Below are 22,382 nucleotides of genomic sequence, written 5' to 3'. Positions count from 1 at the left end.
ATGCAACATGATACCATGCTTTGGACATCCCTGATCGAACATAAACGAAGAGCCAACCCCAAGCCAAAGCTGTAACCAATCAATGGTGTTCACTCATGCTGCAATAAGTTGTCACCAAATCAAACATTGGAGTAGACCCTCAGTTCCACTCAATATTTCTTTGCATTTCAGACTTCAAGGCACTTTCATTAAACACCGACTGCAATAACATTCATGATGTAAGATGGAATGTGTATTTCATCTCTCGCTAGAAATTGTCATACGGATTTCGCTATATTGTTTCCACACGAAATTAAAGCATAAATCCAAGTATTAGATTCTGAAAATATGAAACCTATGAAATATGTGTCAGTGCTCATGAAGTTCAAACACTAATTACATTTGCACCATAAATTTGTGAGTACAACGGAAGTTGGCGAAACAGACTGAACATTTCACATCGCCTATCACAAGCATAAGGATACCGTCTCGTTTTAAAATAAACCCCTCTCTCATCCTTCATTATTGATAATCATTATTACATTTAATCTGGCACTGTATCATTTATTGTATGTTCTCTCTCACCTAAGAAACAGTCATGCATTCTTAGTATAACTCTGTTTGCTTCATGCTTACAATTTTTAAAAATTATGACAGCAATGATCAAACAATGGCACTGGGATTTTTAATCAATTATCATTTAAAACTGTACTAATTTCAAGTAGCACTAGAATATAAAATAAGCCCTAACTCTACTCTGCACCAATAAAAACCTGTATCTAATGAGTAAATCATAAGATTATGAAATATACTGTTCATTACCTTGCCTTGTATGGCAGTCATTCTACATAGCACAGAAACTTTCATGTAATGTTAGACAAGCGGAATAAGTCACAACATCTATTTCCATTCTTCTCCTTATATTCCGTGCTTTTCTGTATGATTCCGTCTTCCAAAATATTTCACTTATTAAGCATGGTCCATCATACATCAATATAACTCTAGCGAGGCAAGTTCAAACAGCACACATTCTGATGTACCACACAGGAACAAATACTTTCATTGCCTTGAGCCTCAACAGTTTTAAAATAAGTTGCTGGAAGTAAATAATATATGCCTTCAAATATGGATGCACAAAAAAAAAAAATCTATTGCTTTTACACACCCATGTATCCATACATTTATAACTGACTTTCAATCATTTAACGCAAACTCTGATTTGCAGCGGCTTGTCTGTCCCTCTATCATACTATTACAAAAACATTGTATAAATGCCCCCAAATCTCACTAAACAGTGGTTTGTTTATCCCTGTGAAATTTAATGCAATATGGTGACAAAGTTCTGTATCCGATATTCAAAATTTGTAACACCCCTTCAATGTATTGCATAGAATGTGCCATTATATTCAAAATATAAAGTGTCCCGTTTGTTCAGGACGCCTGGAGAACTCTCTTATCCGGTAAAATAAGGAAAAATGTTTAAATCATATAGGTCCAAACTTACATTAATAATAATAATAATAATAATAATCCGTGGCGTAACAGCCCTCCGAGAGCCAAAGCTGACTAGCTGGCTGCTGGCCTCACGTTCACATGCCTAAGCAGAGGTCAACGGTCATCTAACCAGATATACAGTGATGTGTGGTCAGCATGACAAACCCCCAGCCATTTCTAGTTTTCATGACCGGATTACGCTACCATTGTAGCTCCCCAATTTATTCACGATGCTGGGTTGGCACTGGTCAAAAATCTCATGAGAAAATTTCTTCTCCCCCGAGACTCGAACCAGCGCGCATTCCTTATCACCAGTCTGAAGCATGATGCCTCAGATCATTCTTAACCTAAACATTATATAGGATGAGTATTCAGTGTCACCCCTCCCCACAAAAATTGGGCCCCTGATACCTATTGCATAGGGGGCTGGGTGGTTGGGATGCATAGACTCATACTGAGAAATGTCTTCATTCCAAAGTTCCATCTCATTACCTGATAAAATTAGGATAACACATTTACTTCCAGCAGCCTGGTGAAGATGACAGTGGAGATCCCTACCTTGCTTTTGTGGATGTGCTGGTGTTGATACTCCGAGTCAAATTCAGGCTCACTGAAATATGACTGGTCCTGGTCCCACATGGGTGGGGCAACCACTCCGACACCTGCGCCAGGCAGCACGCCACCGTTCATATCTGTAGATTCAAACAACCTCAGGACTGAGCGATCACGAATGTCACGGAGGTGTGACCTGCAAGCAAATCATATTCCAAACCACATCAGCTCAGATGGCAAAAAATATTATAATATAAAAACATTATCATATTTCTTAAATTTTAAGACATGCTTATTTCTCACATTTTAAATTTTCTAAAATCAGGATGTCTTTCATTTGATGGTGCCTCTGAATCAATATAGCATATTTTTTCCTGAAGACCCATTACTAAATCAAGGGTGTCATATAATCGAGTGTCTTTAAATCGAGAAAATATGGTTGAATATTAAATATAAAATACAATAAGATTGATTTTGATGTTAAGAAATAAATATTAAAAACTCTTCTCGTGAAAATATTTACTACAAAAATTGTATTGTGTATTTGGTATTTTCAACACAAAAGTGGCAAAAAGCATGTGTTATGCATCTCTACATTTTCCTAGATAACAAGACCCCACCTTTAAAATTATAAAATATCTTTATCACACACAATTTTCCATTGAAATAAATATGTTAATATTAATAAATAAAATTCTTAATCATAACTTAATTACAGCTTTATTTTAAATTATATTATAAAACATGATACAACATATGACATTAAAAATCTGGTTCTGAAGCAGAGCACAGTCTGTTTTGGGGGCTTCTGCCACTTTGCACATCTTTTGAATTGTATGTTAGGCCGTCAAGTCTCATTCTGTTCTACAACTTCCAAGTACCGGGATGGTGACGGATCTATTAAGAAGTGACGAGACGGTTCCATGTCCTTGAGACACAACACAAAAATATAGTCCTACCTAATTCCCCAATTTCAAAAACAGATTTCTCTATACAGATTTGCGTTATATTCAAATTCAGTCATAATATGAGATCTCTCTTTCAGGTAATGGGTGTAATAAGATAGAAGAGACTTGTACAATTCTGTCAGTTCTAATTAGATTTTCATTACAAGTAATATATTGTATAATGAAATATTAAGTATTGTTATTCCATCTATCTTGGGGGAGAAGAAATTCTCTCATGAGATTTCGACCGGTGTATGGGACCGGTGCCAACCCAGCATCGTGAGGAAATTGGGGAGCTACAATGGGTAGCGTAATCCGGTCATGAAAACTAGCAGTGGCTGGGGGTTCGTCATGCTGACCACACGTCACCCTATATCTGGTTGGATGATCGTTCACCTCTTCTTAGGCATGTGAACGTGAGGCCAGCAGTCAAGCTAGTCGGCTTTGGCTCTCTGGAGCTGTTACGCCACGGATTTAATTTAACTTTTTATTCCATCTATCTACTGTCAACATCTACACATCAAAACAGATAACAACTGTCCTGTCAGAAACTAAGATACTGTGTAAAAGGGAAACTGAAATAAGCCATTCATAAGTTAAGAAGTAATATTTTGAAGATTTCTGTCTTCTGGGTTGTTGCGCCATGTAATCAGGTAGATTTCCACCAACGTTTCAGAGGTCATACTGCCTCCATCATCAGGGCGATGAATAATTCATCACCCTGATGACGGAGGCAGTATGACCTCTGAAACGTTGGTTAATATCGACCAGACTACACAGCGTAACAACCCAGAAGACAGAAATCTTCATACTCACCGCTGTGAAAACCTCAAATCTTACAAGTAATATTTTAATAAACTAAGTAAAGATAAGCTAGCATTGAGCTAATGCAAAGCTACTGATATACCAACCTGAGGTCTTCAAGCTCATAGAACATGTCCTTGGATGAATCATGAATGTAAATCTTGACGTGAGGTGAGTCTAGGTACTCCATGGTGAGCTGCTTGGGAAATGATCGAACAAACAGTGCCTTCACTGTGTCGATTGAGGTGATCTCATTGGGCAACAGTGCACGCTTGGTCTCGCTGCGGTACTGGAGGAATACCAACCCTGCGCAGCATTGCAACCAAACACACCATGTCACGCTCCCTCCCTCGCACACCCCTAAGCCACAGATATTACCAACTGCAATTGTTACACAATATTAAAGAAACTCATGGAAATCATTGGGGCAAGAAGATTAACATTAATCTACTGAAGCTAATATACAAAATAAATGTTTTCATTTTCAAAGACTTTCTTGTCTTGTCAGTTTTACTGTGAACTACGTGGACCTCAAACACTTCAGACTACATACAAATGACCCCTTCAAATTTCTGATAACCACAATATCAAGAATAAAAGATTTTAGGTTAATCAAATGTTGACCCAGTTCAATTTCAGTTTTACTAATGTTCTTGTCCTCATTTTGTAGCCAGGGACTAACTGTTGTTGGCATATAGTCAAATCATTAAGTTAAAAAAAATATATATATACCGCTCTTTTAAAATGCAATTTTTTTAAAAAATATGTTACTGTATTCAACGAATCAGTAATGACCACCACCATCCAACTAGCACTTTACAATATATCTAATTCTAACAGAAAATAAACAGCAAAGAGTTATAAAATGGGGTGGTGGGCTGAAAAGGAGGAAACATGACTAAACTCAAAACTTGTGTTATAAAAACTTTTGTTTAAATGTTTTTCTACACAATTTTAAGTCCTACAATACAAGAAATGTTATTAAAGGTCCCTATCTTTTCACATTTTTAAAAAATATTCCTCAATAAACATTCCTTGTGTGTGTATTATATGCAATTTGATTGTTTGAAACCTTTAGCACATATAGCTGTGCATTATTTCTGCTCTGAAGCAACTCCCAAACTTCCAAGAATCAGAGGATTCTACAGTACAAACATATGCTGATCTCTCTGTCAGTGTGATGTCAATGTCATAGCATACACATAAACAAATAACATTATGCTTACATATCACATGAAGAAGAAAAGTTAATTTCTAAGATCTTCAAACTTTCTACGAATCTAAAAGTTTGCCTTTGTGGTTTCAGATTTTGGTAATAACATTAACTCCTTTTGCTGCCCATGTATTAAATTACTGTACATGTATCTGTACAGGATTCGCTAAGACTTAATCCTTCAATCTGGACAGACACAAACAAAGCTTCCATGTATTTCAGCTGAAGCATCTTAAAGACAACCTAAAATTAATAAAATTTGTAAAGAAATGGTGCAAAAATCATAGTTAAAGAATAAATACCTATCAAGATAAATGTACTTATAAAATGAAATCCAATAAAAAGAATAAATAAGAGCTTAAGTATGTAAAATATAAAAACAAATAGTAATAATAATAATAATAAAGCTCCTAAAAATTTGAATGTTTAAAAACCTGAAGTCAATGCATCGTGCTGAATGGGGGATGAATTTAAACAAATAGTCTGAATCAAAAACAGCAGAAATAAACTTTACATAGTTAAAACTCCTGATAAAATTTTCTTTTAGTGGAAATTTAGTTCATATTTACGTAATTCATACCTTGCGGCTAGCGTGATATTTCCGATCTTGTAAAGCGCGTCACATAAATGTACGCAAACTTTTGCCTGGATCATGCCTTAACTAACAAACTGAAAAAGTAGACAAGTGACCCAGCACACCCCACATAAAAATACTTTGTGATGCAGATAATTGTTTACTTTCTAAATAACGTTTATCCTCAAAATTGCTTGATTTTATTCACAGAACTTTTTTCAGTGCCTTGTAACATATTTGACAATCACAAGAGACATGTGCGGTTCTACAGATACCTAAAACCTAATATACTATATATGACTGTATTACTGTGAATGTGCAATTGTCAGAATATGTACACACACATGGACCGCTGAATGTGCGTAATAAAATAAAATCTGTCAATTAAACTATTGACAACTATTTTCCTAATTAAAGTTGCTTAACTAACTTAAAATTATAAACCAGATCAATTTTTCACACACACACACACTTGTCATTCTATTAACCCACGACATATTTACGTATACTTATTACAGCATATATTACATCCCAAAATGCTGGGTGTAAAAAAATTACAAACTTTTCTTGATATTTTCTAGAATTCTAAACATTAATCCTATGTTTGTTCCATAAACTTCCTGCCATGCTTGATATCAGCACATGATGTGCAATCACATAAAATAAAATTACCTAGTGCATATTTAAATTTTTTCACACTTCCCCCCCCCAAAAAAAAATCAGTGTAAAAAACATTGTGGCTACAAAGGAACAAACAGAAAAGTGCAGAGGAAACACCAGAAAGATAATACACATTTACGAAATCCAGAAAATAAAATAAATTTTTACACACTCTTAGGTGAGAAATGTGGCAACCTTGTCATCAAAGTGAGGCAGTGCAACAGATAGTATCATTCAAGAAATTAATATAAAATCTTGCGAGATTCAGATAATAAAACACATAAGCATACTACAAACTCTCCTGTTTGTTTAAGATCATGTTTCTTATCCAGTGCTGAAATTGTACCTTTCATCCAAAATAAATGTAAAATTGTGACTACAAAATATACAGTAACAGTAAACCCAAGGACTAACAAATCATCAGAATATGTCTGATACAAATTTGAAACAGTGCCAGTAATCTCTGCATTGGCTCTTAAAATGAATATTGTTATTATATTTTTAATTTAAGTTTAAGAGTATCTTGTGACTAACTCCATGAAGCTCTGATCTTCTAGGAGCTACTAGTGAGACACTGGTCCATATCAAATGTCAGAAGAATCCAATTCACACCTTCATATTCATTTGTGTAAAATCAACTTTAATATCAGCTTCCCATCTACGCTGAGGTCGTACGAGTAGTTCCTTCCCTTCAGGCTCTCCAATAAAATGTTTGTATGAATTTCTCATCTCCCTCATGCGCTGCCATCTCATATTTCATTTGATCATTGTCATAATATGTGAGGAAGAGTATAAATTTTGGACATAACTGTTTAGACTTTCCCATTATTTCATTCATCTTTGGTCCAATTGTTCTCAGCACCCTGTTCTCAAACACCCTCTATCTGTATCTTTCTCTTAATGTGAGAGACCAGGTTTCGCACCCATTCAGAACAAGATGTTAAGTTCCAATTCCATACGTTTTAATCTTTACATTCCTAGAGAGCAGATAGGTGTGTGGTAATATGCACTTAACAAAGTAATGTTACGTCAGATTTTATAATTGAATTTTACAAAGTATTGTATAGGTAAAGATAAGCCAATTAGATTCGTTCTTGTAGTTCATTAGCAGAACAATGTTCACACAGTTCACATAATACATCTACTAATAAAATCTCAGTTTAATGGAACGTATTTTGACCACTCGTTCCCACCGCAGAGTACATTACTACTGTTCTATATTAAAAACCAACCAAAAAGCTAACTAAGGGCGGAGTCCTGCGCAAGGGCAAGACATCATCCCTTGCTAGGTAACACCATTCCTGCATACAAAACGCATTGCTGGAAATGGTAAACAGAGCCTTATAACAAAAACGGGAATTTGCTTACGCTAACGGGGTTCTGTCATGGCGGGAGCCTCGACCATTCAAACTAGTCTGTCGCCGCTGATAGGAGGTTATCCCTTCAGGCAACTTGTTCTATATTAGCTTCATTCATATTAGCCATACACTAAGAAGCCTGCAATCATTCTGTTAATCATAATTAATAAAGCCTAATGACTTTATTCCCAGTACTATCACTATTTTGCACTGTTTCTGTCATCTTTCTTCTACCATATCCATAATTAATGTGCACTCTCTCCCACCATAATGTTCTACAGGATATTTATGTTTACATTTTATTATTAGTAGGGCCATCTATTGACAGAATTAAGTACTACAACTACTGTTGGCTGAGCCCCTTACTAGCAGATCCTTCGTATTATACAATTCCGCGCAGGATAAAACATCTTCATTTTCAGAGACATTATAAAATACTATTTCCCACCTTCGAGCAAATAAATAGCATCTCTTTAATTATTAATTTTAAAATGTTTGCAAAAATAACTTCTGTTTAATCTGGGAAATAAATAAAATATCAAAACTGTGTCACGGATGACATCCAAGATGTCTGGTCATTAAATAAATGGTACACAGTCCAATAAAGAATGATGATGTTTTCATAGTCTGGCAATAGAAAGAAGTTGGCAGTACAGTGCTGCAAAGCCACCAGATTGCAATGATTAAGGACTAATGAAATTATAACAAGAAAATGCGCGTATAACAAAATAATTCAAAATGCAACACAGCAGCCCTCTTAAAATTAATATCTGACCTCCCCTCTCCACTTCACAACTTATAGGACTTTAGAAACCAATTCTTATAACAAGGGTTACCAACCATTACTAAATGATTTCTGAGCACTGAATGTTAGTGGATTGCTGCCTTTTAATTTTCAGCCATTAATTTCACATCTGCTTAGGACAGTAGTCGTTTCAAGTACAATATCAAATATTAGTCTGCGACAGCCATTATTAATTATATATTTGAAATTTTATTTATGTTTTATATCAAGCTACATTTTAAGCATGTGTGTGGTATTTGTAGCAAAACTACTATGCATTCACTGATAGTGTCTTCGTATCAAGGCCAGAGATATAGAAATGCTCACAGCACTTATCATTGAAATATAATTGGAAATTTTAAATATGCATCTTTAAAGTATTCATATAATTGTCCCTACATAAAGCCCAAAATACAGGCTTCACATTTTAACTACAAGCAAAAAAAATTACATCAACGCTGAATTTAAATAAACTGTGTGAAGTCCGTGGAGATAGTAAATAAAAAATGTATGAGGAGAAAAAGTGAGACATCCTCTAAAACTGACATATCCAATCAAAATATTTCTCTTTGTCTATTTTGTGTCGCTTCACAAGTCCTCACTCTGTGTTCCTAACGTCATAACGCTCGTTATTTGTGATTCTTAACAAATGGAAAGTTCCCCCATTTTGTTATTAATGGCAGCAACAAATATTTTTAACTTGTCAAAAGGCAGAAACAAATTGCATCACCCACTACTGACGACCAGGTAGCCATACTTTCAAACTCAAAATATTAGTCCCAATCCAATGCTGGTCCAGAAGAAGTCGCCAAGAATACGATCATAACCAGTGTATATCGCGATTAACATGTACATGAATTACATAAAAATATACTGATCATCAATTTCTATAATTACTGATATTTCAAACTCACTTCGTCTTTGCATTGTAAATTATATACACGTTCTTACAAATTTCATACGGCTGCTCTGGAAACTATTCGGAATAAACTAACAAAAATACTGAAGCAAACGAACGACTATTACATGACGAAACTCGATTTTCACACACTGGTTGCAACCATATAGCATGACACAAAAAACACAACCAAATTCATTGGTCATTATATTACACCACCGTCCCTCGGCAAACACAAAACCATGTCAATCCATGGTCATTAACAAAAACTGTGAACATTTCCAGTACTCTGACACAAGTGCATCAATCTGAAACTTGGCGGTAGGGGCACTGCAGAAATGAATAAACAAAGATGCTAGGATATCAAGAAATTTAACAAAACATCAAATACCTGCAAAGATGAAACAGCCTGTACAAGAACCACTTAAAAGTGCAATGTGACAGTATTTTGAAGCATGCAACTACAAACAATTGGAATCAATAAAAGCAAGACTTCAAATAATTAAGAAATCAATGACGCCATAATGTAGTAACTAGTTCGATACTTAGTTCTTTCATGTTATCATACATTAAAATTTAATCAGGAATAAAGACTTGTTGAACAAAAACATGTCATTCATTGCGAGTTTATATGCATTCATTAGTTGGTTTCTATCACACTGCCCTAAGCAACAGAACCATTGTAATCCCTTCTCCTGTCAACAGACATCATTTGTAAAGATCCATTTATATATGACTTTTAAGAATCTATAAAAAAAACATGTTTGCTGATGGCTCTACTGCTTCACGTGAGGTTTTACTTTGTAAAACTCATTAAATTGTTAAGATCAGATAATTCTAAATTATATTCCAAGTATAAAAACTGGAGGTCTCTACAGTACAAAAAAATTAAACGTAACTACCGAGTGCTGCTCTGGACATACATAAGAAAATCTTAGCCAAAGATACTTCAAAAACCCTAAACCTTTTTTGACAAGTACCAGTACGGTACCTGCGAGATTCACCATGAAGGAAATTTAAACACTGTTTTGCATAGACTTCCTAACAGGAGTGTCACCTACATGGCTTTGAACCAGGAACTCAAAGCACAAGTGAGTCTTGTCTGCAGACTCCCATGTGTCTTGGTCCTAACTGAGGATTCTGAATTTTCGCATTACTTCGGTGTTGTTGGCCAATCATATACCACATTTTAAATATTTATACAGCAGTAGACTTTTTACATTAATTATTATGCCGTCTCCTTTTACAGGGGGTTGGCGACATATTATGAACAGGATCCTTCCATCCTTCTCTCGGCCTGGGACCTGTTCGCATATGTTTTTTACGCAGGCGATACAGAAGTGGTATGCATTGCCTTCTTCTGTGTGTGAATGGAGTAATTGTTGGGATGCCACGGAGGAAAACTCCGTGTTGCCTAGACCACGGCCTTGCCCAACACAAGTTATAAATTCAGGCACCGCTGGGAATCTAACCCGGGACCCCAGGATTACAAGGCCAGCGTTCTAACCGCTAGATCACCGTGGCAGCATAATTAATTATATATAGTCCCTAAAATAATTTCAACCTAATTATGTATTATCTACAGAGCACCACAATTCCAGGATGGATCTGTCTACCACAAATTAACATCGTTTGAATCTTTCTTTCCTTCTGGGAGTCTGAATGAACTGTACTTGAACAACACACTTTGCTTTTCAGAACTCCAAAGAGCTCTGATGCATTAAAAAAGATATTTTAGGAAAATACTCAAGCGCTAGTCTTGACATAAATAAACTAATTTCACACCAAATTAACTGTAACTTAGCTGATTATAAAAATACTGTCCTGTAACTAAGATCATATTTCAGTTATGATCATCAATTATTCTGGGTGTGTGTGTGTACTTTAAAAAGTCACAGGGGGGGCGGGGGGGGCGAAAACTCTACCACACAACTGCTTTGAAATATTTGTGTTTTCCTACCGTTTCAAACAATGCAAAACATAGTTTGATTTGACATTACTCTAACATCATGCTGTTCTTTAATAAATTCTTTCATGGTGTTCCTTCGTTCTTACAGACCAATGCCAGGACAAAGATCAGAACACACCTAACCTCACCCCCCATAATTTCCAATTCACTGTACAGAAACTTTGTATAATTCTGTTATATTTTCTTTAAAGCTGCACGACCTCTGCAGTTGATACAGTTGGTAAACTTCTACCAGACTACACGGCACAACAACCCAGAAGACAGCCGTCTTCCGACAGTTTTAATTAGTTAATTTAAAAATACATAAACAAATAAGCAAGAAAGCCCTAAATACACATGGAAGCCAGGGTTATAACGAATGTCTAAAATCCTATTTTCTGTACCTGTGAATGGTTTGGATAAAATTGTCAAATAAAAAACAGTATCGTTCCAGCCGAGGACTGAACCTGCGTGTCCAGTTGTGAACCAGAATCAGTGTAGCAGAACAAATTAAAGCTTCCATAATGGTATAGAAACTCAAAATTATTCATGAAATAAAGAAGAACAATGACCACTTTCGAATTAACAAAAATATAGAATATTTCTTTATTCGCAAACACATGTAGAGGAAATATGGCATATGAAGAACATGACCTGTCTCAATCAGTATTACTCACGGAAAGAGCCTCAAATTATGATCTTACCGACTTTCAACCGAACGTTCCAGAAGTACGAGCAACTGTAAGCAGATACTGCAACTTCCAATGACAGACTATATGACAAGATGGCAGCAGACAGAAAGCAATCTAACATGATCTATAAATAATGATGCAGACATCAAATTCTCTACGATTCCAAAGTGTAAGTTTCTGAATACAAAAAAGCTATGCAGAGAAAAATAATACTAAAAAAAAGCTAAATAATATTTCAGTCTCTTATCCCAGAATGACCGATATGGATTCATCACAAAGCCAGGATGGGAAGTTGAATCAGAAACATTATATTATATTTTTATGTTTATGTGATCATTTAAGGATTAAAGATTTTATTATATTAAAAACTTTACTTTAAATGTCATACGTACTAAATGCCATTGCATACCGCATCGTTCCATGCACACGTCCATGGCTATACCACAAAGCAGAATTTTCTAGACCACGTAAGCTTCGTTATAGTCTGAACCTTAATGTGTGAAGTCTTTATTTATGCGGACTTTCTCTAAACACATTGATGACGGTGGGCCTACACCATCAGCCATGCATATGCAAAACAGAAAAAAAACTGAGCATCACCAAATCTATCACCATCAAAATCAGGCAACAATTATAATATTAATTGCGGCAAACTAATACATGAGAGCGAGCGCACTACTATAAGGTAGGAGAGAGGTGCCCCTACCGCCGCTTGTCGCAGTTGCAGATGACTGCTTGTTAGAGAGACCATGGTGGTGATTGAGGAGGTGCACCATCTGGTGATGGTGAGTTGCCATGGCAGAGGGGTGTGGCAAAATCCTGAGCATAGGACCAACACCGGCGGGGACACCAGCTCCAGAGGTCTTACCCAGCGGACGTTCCAGTGTTTTAGATGGTGTGCGGACGACCGGCAAGGAACTGCGTTGTTTGCCTCCGCGGCGAAATCCCGTTGAGCTTGTCTCCACCTCTGACATGATGCCAGGATCATCATCAAACAACATGGCTGAAGACGGTGGTGGATAGCCACGAGGCAGAGGTGACTAAAAATAAACACAAGATAATGATAAAATTATCTGCATATATCAAAAATTTAATTTATATTAATATTATACAACAAAATATTGCCATGATTAATACATAAACTATAACCTTCATAATATTAAAATTTCCCTCTGAATTAATATAATTATAATATCTATAAATAATCAGAAACAAAATCATCACTTACAAAACAAAACTGAACATACTGAATTAAAGAGTGATAGGCTGCTCTAAGACACGAAAACCATAAAACTATAACACTATACAATGTATCACAGTTTTATAACATGTAAATACATTAGTATAAAATACTTAATATCTTACATTCATTATATCTACAACAAAGATTGACAAAACAATTTATTACTTCTCTAGAAGTTAACACTTATTGTCAGAAAATAATTTTATCTAATCAATCTTGAATTATGTCTAAAATCACCTTTTATTTGAACCTTCAAGCTCAAGAAATTCACTGTTGTTATGAAACCCATAGCTTTACTGTCATCATCACCCAAGCATACAGTTGGTCCATCTGACATAACTTCACACATGCAAGCATATTACAATGCATCATTTTTTTAATATGAATCAACTTCATCTCTCAAAATGGTCCATTTCCATGAGACTTTTCAGTAAAAATTCTGTGATCATTTCTTGTTCCCCTCATCATACCCTTCCCACTTCATCTGCCTTAATTTAAATAATGCCAAAACGAAAACTGTACAAGTTGCCTGAACCATGAAGCCCTTTTACCATATCTTCATTTGTTTCAGCTTGAAGTATTCATTTTAGTACTTTGTTATCAAACTCTGACTTTTAGTTCATGACAAGTTTTCATTCAACTGCACTTTTCACTGAGGAGTTGTTAGCTGTATGCTCTAGCCCATGTAGGATGTCCGCAATAGCTTACCTCCATATGTGGGAGTCATTTCCCTGCATGCAAACCAAGGGTGCACTAACATTGTGGCATGAGACCAAGGTAACATAAATCACGTACACACACTTGCAAGCCACAAAGTACCTTTGTCTCATATAGTAAAACCTCGTCCAACGTGGGTTTGACCAACGCATATTCAATTACACACGTGAAAATAATGCAAACAATTATGTGCCTCCTCTTGTCTCACAAACTGCACATAACCTGCTGTATTGGTATCACTTAATGCTGTTACCACGTTAACTTGAATCCTATTAGTTTCCTGAATATGATATTGTCCTTGAACAGCATTATGGAACCAAAACGTCAATGTAAAAGAAAAGTTGTGAGGTTATAACACTAAGTGAGAAAATAAAGATCGGAGATAAGGTACGCAGTGGTACCAACAAAGAAACAATTGGCCTAACATTTCGATGATATTATTTAACTTATGGTTTATATTTATCTTAACTAGAGCAGGGCGCTCCTTTCGGAGCTCCTAAGGAGGGTTGGTAAAGTTTGTAAAACACCACCAACCTTGTGTAAGAAACTAAACTAACCGCCCCGAATGGGGGGTTTAAACACTTGACCACCCCCCCCCCTTTGGGGGGGTTGGTTGCGTTTTAAATTCTAAACTAACCCCCCTTCGGAAGGGTTAGTTTATGTCTCATTCAAGTGTTTTAACCCTTGAGTAAGAAACTAAACAAACTCTCACCCCCCAATGGGCGGGTTAAAACATTTGACTAACTCCCCCTTCGGGGGGTTGGATGCGTTTTAAAATCTTGAGTAAGACACTAAACTATCCCCCTTCGGGGTGTTAATTTAGTGTCTTATTCGGAGCACTTTCTCTAATCTGATTTTTTACTTCTTTATGTCGCTGTTCAGAGGCCAACTGTTCTTGGTCAGTCAGCTTTCTACGTCCAACCCCACACTTGCAAATTTTCGTCTGATTTATTTCTCTTCTGTTTTTGTGAATACGTTTTTCTACGTTTATCAATGTAAGTCTTACTTCGCTTTCCTTCATTTGTTAAATAGTTCTGATGTTTTAGTTCTTTACCTCGCTGTTCAGAGGCCAACTGTTCTTGGTCAGCCAACTTTTTACGTCTAACCCAATCCATACATATCTTCGTTTTTTCTCTTCTACTCTTGGTGAATAAGTTTTTCTACGTTTATCAATGTAAGTCTTACTTGCTTTCCTTCATTTGTTAAATAGTTCTGATGTTTTAGTTCTTTACCTCGCTGTTCAGAGGCCAACTGTTCTTGGTCAGCCAACTTTTTACGTCTAACCCAATCCATACATATCTTCGTTTTTCTCTTCTACTCTTGGTGAATAAGTTTTTCTACGTTTATCAATGTATGTCTCCCTTCGATTTACTTTATTTGTTAAGTACGTCTGATGTTTTAGTTCTTTACATCGCTGTTCAGAGGCCAACTGTTCTTGGTCAGTCATCTATCTACGTCCAACCCCACCCTTACAAATCATCGTTTGTTTGTTTTTTGCTCTTCTGTTCTTGCTGAATAAGATTTTCTACGTGTATCAATGTAAATTTCCCTTCGCTTTTCTTTATTTGATAGATAGGTCAGATGTTTAAGTTTTTACGTCGTTATTCAGAGGCCAATTGTTCTTGGTCAGTCAACTTTCTACGTCCAACCACACCCTTACAAATCTTCGTCTGATTTTTTTCCCTTCTGTTCTTATTGAATACGTTTTTCTACGTTTATCAATGTAAGTCTTCTTTCGCTTTTCTTTGTTTCTTAAATATGTCTGATGTTGTAGTTCTTTACGTCGCTGTTCAGAGGCCAACTGTTCTTGGACAGTCAACTTTTTACGTCCAGCCCCACCCCTGCAAATCTTCGTCTTAAAATCGATCATAATGTCAGTTTTCATAATAGTTTTCGTAATCGTAATATATCGAATGAGTATCACTTTACCTTGTTGGAGTTGGTACTTCAAATACTTGATAACTTCTTCTTTCACTTTCCAGATGTTTTAGGACAACTGTTAGTCAATTTTTAAGAATGCGACGTGCTGCTTCTGGAGCAGTGATAATGCGACTGACTTGATATTCTTTGATTTCCTTGTTGTGAAGCGTTATTTGTTTACTCGGCATTGTTGATGACGTCATTATTTGACCACATATTGGTTGAAGACAACGACTAATCACAAATTTTTATATAGTAAGTAGTAAGTATAAGAGAAGAAGATACTTAACTTCCCGATGACACTTTAATACATTACACAGGTTGTTCAAAAAAAATATCATTACAGTATATTTATGATTTGTTCGTTTATTTACTTTGACCTCCCCTAACCATGTTCCTATATCCCTATTAATTCATATAACATGCAGTTCGTCCAACACTGAAATAAATGCTTTTGAGGAACGTGTTCACTACGTTGAACGAGGGTTCACTGTTCTGTGATTTATTTTTGTTTTGCTTTTGTGGCAATGAATAAGACTTAAAATGTCCGCTGGGGTAGCACAGATGAAGAGATTCCAAACCATTGCATTTTACAGTAATAAAACGTATTCACACATACAATTACGTGTAATTAATTAAATTTTAAGCATACACTCACCTTTCTTCTCTGTGATTTGGAGCTCATCTGTAGATGTGGGTGCAGGCAAAATAATTGGATAAAAAGAAAATACAAATCCATGTTAGTTGGTTTAGTAATGGCAGATAAAATAAAGTGGGACACAATCAGAACTATTAATCATTTTACGTTTTCTGGTTTAGTTAACTGGTTAATCTGTAAATAATAGCTTAAATCAATATCAGCATCATACATTAATGTCTTCACTCCAGTTACAAGCATTAAAACAGTTATTTCTAGATGTCTCTGGCATCTTCTGAAATTTGGTTTACATTCACATGCAACTTCGGAATTTAGTTTTAACTACTTTTCAATTCAAAAATATAATTAACACTGTGACAATGACATGAACACTGTTAATCCAAAAGCCCACTCTTGCTTATTATACTGAACCAGTTCAATTCACTTAAACTCTTACACTTAGTTTTAAAATTACTGCGTCATCTCTCGCTCCATAGTTCACATCTTCCACCACCAAAATTATATACGTATGTCTCCCACTTCTCCCATTAAATCTCGAAAATTTCTGAGTTATACCTGGTCAGATGTATAGATCCAAAAACAATGTTTGTTAAATTGTTACCTGGCATGAAACGAGTTCACAATGCAGATGAGACATAATCATAATCATCATTGCACCACGTAGTTTACTGACGTTTTTAGAGGTGCTTGCCGCATGAATACTACTTTACTAAATCGCTCAACAGACATTTGGTGAATAACTGCAGAATAAAACATTACATCAGGGAAAAACTGCAAAAAGGAATTCTTGAATTTCACCTTCCACTTCTACACAGCTGCACTGTACACAATCTCTCTTGATCAGATTACATCGCCTGCTGAGAACAATAGTGACGTAACTCAGAAATCACCGATTTTGAGTTATGTCCATAAATAGACTTGCAACATTCACCTTGAAATCATGCATAAATGTATGTCCGCCCTATGCCGCTAGGTAACGCCACTATTGTCGGGAAGGTATCGCTCCATCTTTTCGTGCACGAGAGACGTAAGCCAAGAGGCAGAAAACTTACAAATTACATTAATTCAAAGCATATTGTGAATAAAGTAAAAGGAATTACTCGAATAAGTTGTATGGCGGACGAGGAATGAAAGATTGAAGTTGCGCCAAAAGTTCGAAGGCATTTTTCTCGAAACTGTGATTTCTGAGTTACGTCACTATTGTTCTCAGCAGGCGATATTATTCAGTTAATTATTAAAGTCCGTGTTATGGAAATCAAACATAAAGAGATGTAGCATTCTCGTGGTGGTGAAATGTTGTTCTTCGCCTGAGTTATAATGCCATATGGATATATCGATAGATACCAACATTTCAGAGAAACATAATGCACCCATCTTCAGAGTAGATGAAAAAATTTATATTATCGTAAAATGAGGAAATTAAAAAAATAACAGAGTGGTTGGAACTGGATGTAACACATCAGCATCCAGAATATGCTATTGATGTTAATGCATTGGGCGAGAATATAAATACCATAAATAAAAACACGTCATAAAATCATAACAGACATGTTGATAAATTTCCTTTGAAAATATGACAAGTACAGACGTCTGGAAATGATGGCAATAAAACAAAATTATGTAGGATTTTGCATGATGGAGGCAGCATGGACCTCTGAAACGTCAGTAAATTTCTACCAGACTACATGGCAAAACCCAGAAGACAGCCATCGTCAAAACAAAATTACATTTGCAACGAAAATTAAATACAGAAAACTGTAATTTGATCAGCTGTTTTGTATGGCTGTGAAATGCGGTCTCCCACACAAAATTAAGAACAAAGACTGAGGGTGTTTGATAACAATTAGCTTCGGAGCTTAGGAGAATGGATGAAACAACAAGAGTCTTAACAGGAGAATGGATGAAAGCCCAGTAAAGAGCTCCATAATTTTTATTCTTTTCCGAATATTACCATGATAATCAAACTCCAGAAAATTAGATGGGTAGGGTATGCAGCATGTACAAGGGAGATGAGAACTGAGTAGAAAATTTTGGTTGAAAAGCCTGAATGAAAAAGACTGCTCAGAAAACATTTGCATAAATTCGAAAATAATATTAAAATTGATCTTAAGTGAGCAGGGTTGGAGGTTTTGAAGTGGGCTGATATAACTCAGAAGAGAAAACAGTAGAAATATCTTGTGAATAAGATAATGAACCCATAAGATTCACTAGAAACGAGGAATATGTGGACTAGATGAGCGACTATCAGCTCCAGGGAGTAGGTTTATTTGGATACAAAATCCTTACATTCGGTGTTACGTCTGCATTTCTGTCTCTCCTGGTTACTACATGCATGATGATGATATTTATAGATTAAAAAGTGGTCTACGTCTACCACAGTTTTTATGTAGCAAAAAACTCTCTCTCTCTCTGCACACAGCTGTTTCGTTTGTTTGTGTTAATCTTTTGATATACAGCAGACCCTCGACATTCGCGAGAGTTACGTTTTTGAACCCCCCACCCCCGAACAGTAAAACCGCGGTGGGCGAATTCCAGACCTAATGGGGAAAAAAAAACAGACGAAGAACCAAACGCACACGGCACATGACACCTTATACGTTCCTGAACGAAAGTTTTTAGAATGATGGAACACGGGCAATAATCGATTCCAAGAATTACTAAAAGTACAGTTAACGTACACACAACATCGCACGACATCTAGGTAGCTACTGAGAAAGGCGGGCAGATGCGACCTGCTGTGTTTTTTTGTTTTTGTTCTTTTACTTCGTGCGCCTGCGCAGGAGCGACCATGAAAGCGCGACCGACCAGCGCTAGTGGTCTGCACAGACCTAAGCTAGAACCGCAGTGTTCATGCCTGATGCAACCGCTGGAATCAAACGTTACGTCGAACATTTCGGCTCTGGAAACAAATCCCACATACTTGATTTTTTGATAGAGATTTTCCTAGTTGTTCCCTCCCAGAATTATAGTTCGAGATAACACCTTACAAATATGTTACCCAAACGCTAAAATAACGTCAGATGTCCTGCCAGCGTCATTGAAAAATTCAACCAAGAATTACTGACACTTATAGTTTAAAAGAAACACGTATTAATGATACGATAATCAGGGCAGATTTTAAAAAGACCGGGCTTCATACGACCCGGAATAAAAGTTGGACTGAGGCGGGGTACTGGTAACTGAGTTAAAGATAAATTTTTGTGTCGGTCTGGGTCGGGTCAAATGGTCCTCGGTCCATGTCGAGTGAAATTCTAAAATTTTGGCCCCTGCAGACATTTAACCTACGTAACGATGCACAAATGTTACCAAAACATTTTTTTCTGCAAATAAGCAAATCCACGATGCGTAAGCCCGCGAACCAGAACGGTATATTCTATTGTGAAAAAAAAAACTGGCTTAGAGGGACGATATGCATTTTGATACACATAGAGATGCTTATGAATATTGCAAAAGTTTGTCAAGTGCTTTCAGATCGAATCAAGACTCTTGTAAAAACGATCATCTAATCGCAAAATAATTCAAAACGTAAATAAATTTTATACTTGCAATGAATTTTCGATTCATAAAGGAAAAGGCGAAACAAAGCAGATACAAATTCAGGAGTCAATATAAAGCTTCTTTATACCAAATCTCGCCTCTCCAAAATAATTAGTAGATTAGTTTAAAGGGAATGATAAATTTACAGCTAGTGAATAGCTGGTAGTAAAAAAAATTAAAAACGTACTTGAAAATATCGAGTTATCAACGTAATTAAGGCACACAATTACGTCGTGGCGTCATCCATCCCAATGTCCACGGTTATATTCCAGAAAATTTAAATTTCGAAAATTTGTGGAGCCTACGTTCTTCTTTCAACAGACTGGTAAGTTAGAAACGTCGTACAAACCTAGAAATTCAGAGATATCAGTTTCACTTTTCATTTTGGAGACATCTGTTACTGTTCTGCCTTCCATTCTACCCTCTGGGTGCATAAAGCGATCAATACGTCACGCCACGGTGGTCAATCAGGTGGCGTGTGTGTGCGCGTGCCCATAATATTGTCATAAATATAATAATTTTAATACAGCTTAATTTACAAAACCACAAAACGAAAAATTTATATTTTCTAGTTATTTATGTATCACAATAATGACCACATAAAATCAGGTGTTAAAATTTAAATAAACCATTGAAGATGTTCAAATAATCACTACGTCTTGTCACCTAACCTCAACATTTACATCGTAACAACATTTCGTGATGCATAGATTAAATTAAACCTTCTCTAATTTCTGTTCGACGTATTAACAAACACACTACTGACAAAAAAGACTATTAAACTTCCCGAAGCAACTTAAAATGCTCTGACGTCACCTCATTATCACATCCAGACTGATCATCGGCCAGGTCTCGTAAGTACATGCTTCAGTACGCAAAGGCAAAGTTATATTTCTTGCGTTGAGTCATAACACTCACCTCCAAATCCATGCTCCGCGCCAGACCGCCGCCTTGCTGGTGATGGTGATGATCCCCCGACAGTGTGTGCCGACGGGGCTCGTCCCGACGCCCAGACCGCCCTCCCCCGCCTCCACCACGCCTCACCTCTTCATCACGGCCCACGTTGGATACTGCAAGAAGACAAAGTTAAACAGTTAGCAATCAGCAACGCCTCACGGCACATCCGCGGGTTATAATCAACTTTGCCTTTGTTCTCGTTTGTTTTATGATTCATATTCGCCCAATACTGACAAATATTATTAGCAGGTGCGTTATACATCATGCAAATATGACATTACAGATTACAATAACACATCACCTATCACGAACAGACCAAGACATTCAACAAGTTGACATACGCCTATTATTGATATCTAATTTACTACAAGATCAGAAACTTGTGTTCTTAGGAGTACACAAATATTTCAAACGTGTCGCACCGAAACACAACTCGTTAAGGTCTATTTATATAGGAACGTAAAGAAAACGACACGAGCCCTTGCCGATTTTTCAGAAAATATTATTCAACGTTTTTCAATGGAACTGTTTAGGGAAAATATCGTTGGAGACGTAAGTTGAGCGAGACTCGTTCGTGGAACGGACGAGCTCGGAGTCAATATAGAGTCTATTTATATAGGAACGTAAAGATAACGACAGGAGGCCTTGCCGATTTTTCAGAAAATATTATTCAACGTTTTTCAATGGAACTGTTTAGGAAAAATATCGTTGAAGACGTAAGTTGGGCGAGACTCGTTCGAGGAACGGACGAGCTTGGAGTCAATATAGGGTCTATTTATATAGGAACGTAAAGATAACGACACGAGCCTTTGCCGATTTTTCAGAAAATATTATTCAACGTTTTTCAATGGAACTGTTTAGGAAAAATATCGTTGGAGACGTAAGTTGGGCGAGACTCGTTCGTGGAACGGACGAGCTCGGAGTCGATATAAACAGTTCCATTGAAAAACGTTGAATAATATTTTCTGAAAAATCGGCAAGGGCTCGTGTCGTTATCTTTACGTTCCTATATAAATAGACCCTTATTGCACTAAGGCGATCCGAGGTCACTGTTACGTTAGATCATTCTTACATCAATGCAATCCGTAGTCATTGTTGTGCAACAACGTCTACCAAAAATGACTTTACGCCGTCATTGCATTGTGACCAGAGGTTTCATTGCTGCTAAAACACGGCAGAATGACGTGGACTGGTCCATAAGGTCTTCTACGCTCACGCTAGAAGAACTTCAAAACCTCGGGTATTCTGACTCAGGTTTCTCGTGGTTTTCCATTGTCGTTCCAGGCAAATGGTACGATAAAATGGTTGGCTACGCTTACATCCGTACAGAAAAATACTCGATAGGTCTACGACAGGGGTGGGGAACCTTTTCATGTTGGAAGTCCGCATTAATTTAGCTGTAATCAAATAAGGTAGCATTCAAGAAACTTCAATTAGATATACTTAA

The 22,382-nt window shown here is 36.5% G+C and overlaps 1 protein-coding gene across 25 annotated transcripts in view; it reads right to left on the bottom strand.

The window, feature by feature from the left end:
- LOC110833927 (coiled-coil domain-containing protein AGAP005037) overlaps positions 1-22,382 on the bottom strand; it is a 412,755-nt gene that overhangs the window by 128,988 nt on the left and 261,385 nt on the right. For 23 of the 25 annotated variants that reach the window (XM_087345631.1, XM_087345626.1, XM_087345627.1 and 20 more), the window contains 5 exons: positions 20,897-21,048; positions 16,442-16,468; positions 12,610-12,943; positions 3,884-4,082; positions 2,032-2,221 (listed from right to left, as the gene is read on the bottom strand). In XM_087345631.1, the coding sequence (XP_087201757.1) occupies positions 2,032-2,221; positions 3,884-4,082; positions 12,610-12,943; positions 16,442-16,468; positions 20,897-21,048 (902 nt within the window). The remainder of the gene's footprint in view (positions 1-2,031; positions 2,222-3,883; positions 4,083-12,609; positions 12,944-16,441; positions 16,469-20,896; positions 21,049-22,382) is intronic. The other 2 variants (XM_087345622.1, XM_087345616.1) reach the window with 2 other exon arrangements.

The sequence above is a fragment of the Zootermopsis nevadensis genome, unplaced genomic scaffold (genome assembly GCF_977971745.1).
Source record: "Zootermopsis nevadensis isolate Lab colony 2312 unplaced genomic scaffold, Znev_1.0 Znev_ptg000009l, whole genome shotgun sequence".
Classification (NCBI taxonomy): domain Eukaryota; kingdom Metazoa; phylum Arthropoda; class Insecta; order Blattodea; family Termopsidae; genus Zootermopsis; species Zootermopsis nevadensis.
Note: the sequence above shows the minus strand (reverse complement) of the source record. Positions and strands in the feature narration are given on the sequence as shown.